Genomic DNA, 2804 nt, shown 5'->3' on the forward strand with positions numbered 1-2804 from the left:
TTCGGATGTCTCGGGGGCGAAGGGCCCAATGATTCTCTCAAAATTGTTCGAATGAGATGGCGGGATAGTTGGTTACAGATGCCAGCAGAAGTGGATTCTGGTTCATTCGTCAATGTGAACTCAAAGGCAGAAACTGAGCCATTTGACGGATCAGGAAGACCGCCAGTTTTTGTTCAGAGAGTACGCATTCAGAGATGGCAGAGCTACGCTCCCATCCAGGAAACGGTATTTCGAAGCCATGAAACGGGACTCTTGGTGGCCAGTTCAGAGTATTCTACGGGTCCCCATGAGTGGTACCACGCCGGCCAATATTATCATGAGGATACGAGTATTTCATTAGAAATGTTACCAAAGGCGCCCCACGAATTCCATCGTAAAGCTCAGAAGGGGAGATTGACAAGGACTAAGGAATGGCTAACAAACCATCGAAATTCATCTCGCCTATCGTTCACCTCGCCGATCTCGTCTCGGTCATCAAGGACATCGCCCTCGTCCCCCTTCCCAAGCCCTCCCGGCTCTCCGTTACCATGTCGTGATTCTCATTGTTCCGAGTTGCCTGATTCCACACGTTGCGAACTTGCCGACACCAGCATCGTTATAGAAAACCCAACATCATTGTGTCAAGCCAGCCTTTCTGCGGGCTCCGTCCCCCCCCCAGTACTCAGATTCCGGGGAGGTGAGATCCAATCAGAATGGATTTGAATGTACGGTGCAAGATATCTGCCCAAGTCCGAAGACTGAATGTCAAATATATCAATCCTCCCCTGTATCCAATGCGGATAGTTGTACATCCCCATCCCTAAACAGGGCAACTAATCTTGACAACGGGGATTTACTCAATCAACTAAATCCCCATCCGCTGAAAGAGTCGTTGCCGTTGGTGGTAAATTGTTGTACGTGGGAGATCAATGCGATGCGTGACACCGAAACCCTACTTTCCTATGACCCTCCGAATGATGATTCCACGGAAACTCAACTTCGCGAGAAGGGCCGAATATATGACTCGGTATATCTAGAAAAGAGTAACCATGAGGATCCTCAGAGGATCTCAAACCATGCCAACGGACAAAACGGAGGGTCATATTATGGGAGCGGTGTAAAAAATAATTCGTCTTACCCTTCATCGACTTCTATCTTTGGGAATGGAGAAGATAGGCATGGGAGGGGAGGATACGGTAACTGCGATGACAGCGACAATAACTCCCAGGACGAAGACGATGACGGCGACAACAACCGTAAAAGGAAACGATTCCGGCATCTAAACCCTAGATCCGGTCAACGACAATTCGCATGTGTCTATCATAAGTATGACCCAGAGACGTATCATGGAGACCATGATCGAAAATATTTGACGTGTTCCGGGACCAGCTTCAAATACTTTTCACTGCTCACGTACGTGAAAGGTTTCTCAAAGTTTCCCTTGGAACTTTTTTCACTGTTCGTTCATCATGAATTTCGTGCTAATGAATCGGTAGGAGACATCTTTCTCGGACTCATGATGAGCACGTTTGCAGCAGTTGTTTAGAACCTTTGAGAGTGAAAACCTCCAAGCCAGTCACACTGCAAATTGTTTTGTCAAGCTTCAGTGCTCTCAGGAAGATAAATGGGCCGCTTTGTGGCGAAAGAGGTTCCCAGGGGTGGTTATGCCGGCATCTCCATGTTAGCCTAATTCTCTTTTTGGTTTACTATGTTTTCCTCATATACATGCACAATCCAAGCACAACTCATTCAGGTATTCAGATATAGACTTCTGGCAACAGTACTGATATAGCCTAGATTGGGAACCAACATCTCGATCGATGTTACCCCGGTTGAATACTCACGCGGATGGATTTTTTCAACAGGATTGGGGGATGCTTCAGGATCAGCAAATACATGCGACCCGTCCCCATCCAATTGGGGATCTTCGAAACTCCAACCTCACTGTTGGTGCTGATTCTCAACCGAACCCCAACATAACATCGCTAATGGCAGCGATTGCAATGCTACAATCGACTGTTGAAAGACAGCAGATTCAGCTGGAAGGTCTTGCAAAGCAAGTATCATTTCTGACACAATTACAACTCGGGTGCTTCACCGCCGAAGATGCCTCCAATAAACCCCCAGTTTATCCACTGGTATCGCCCGCCTGCTCCTCCAGTAATTCACCGAATGGCAATATCTCTGAGGATTTATTCGTCTATAGCAATTTCGAGCACCCAGGCGAAACTGCTATTCCTGGTATCAGCTTAGGCCAGCCTACTCCCTCCAGTACTCCAACCGAAGAAGCAACTGGGTACAATAGTATTGCATCCTACGATGGCGGCTTATTCATTCATCCAACATGACATCATACTAGCGGGCTTAGCGGATACCCGGTGGTTCAAACGAAGAGACCGGCACTAGTATCGATCGTTTGATTTACTACTACCACTTCCTAATCCGCATCTGAACGTCGACCTTGGTTGACCTGAAGTATAATCAATTCTGGATTTGAACTTGATATGAGACGGGTACCGGTACGAAGAATAGCTACGTCTTCTTAGTTTATGATAATTACAGGCAATGCATCTTCTTGTTGTTTTTCCATATACATCTTGTTTGACATTATTATCTGTGGATGAGAGTGATGTTGTTGTATGTCAGTCTTGACAGTGGATTTGATCCATATGCACTTATTACTATCGAAAATTGAACGTCAGCTTCAGGGCGGATATATAGCTATCCATAGATGAAATATCTGGGTTCAGTAGTGTGCTTCAATGGCGTACATGGTGCTGTATAACATTTAGTTTTAATTCTATCTCATGGGTCATCTGTCTTTA

The 2804-nt window shown here is 46.0% G+C and overlaps 1 protein-coding gene across 1 annotated transcript; it reads left to right on the forward strand.

The window, feature by feature from the left end:
* Positions 1–78: 78 nt before the first annotated feature.
* HCAG_07316 (predicted protein) lies at positions 79–2327 on the forward strand (the record flags this gene model as incomplete). Its single annotated transcript, XM_001537844.1, has 4 exons — positions 79–676; positions 867–1392; positions 1476–1659; positions 1845–2327. 4 exons carry the CDS (start codon positions 79–81, stop codon positions 2325–2327), a joined length of 1791 nt encoding a protein of 596 aa, XP_001537894.1.
* Between the last annotated feature and the right edge of the window lie 477 nt (positions 2328–2804).

This window comes from Histoplasma capsulatum, genomic scaffold (assembly GCF_000149585.1).
Source record: "Histoplasma capsulatum NAm1 scaffold_8 genomic scaffold, whole genome shotgun sequence".
In the NCBI taxonomy this organism is placed as follows: domain Eukaryota; kingdom Fungi; phylum Ascomycota; class Eurotiomycetes; order Onygenales; family Ajellomycetaceae; genus Histoplasma; species Histoplasma mississippiense.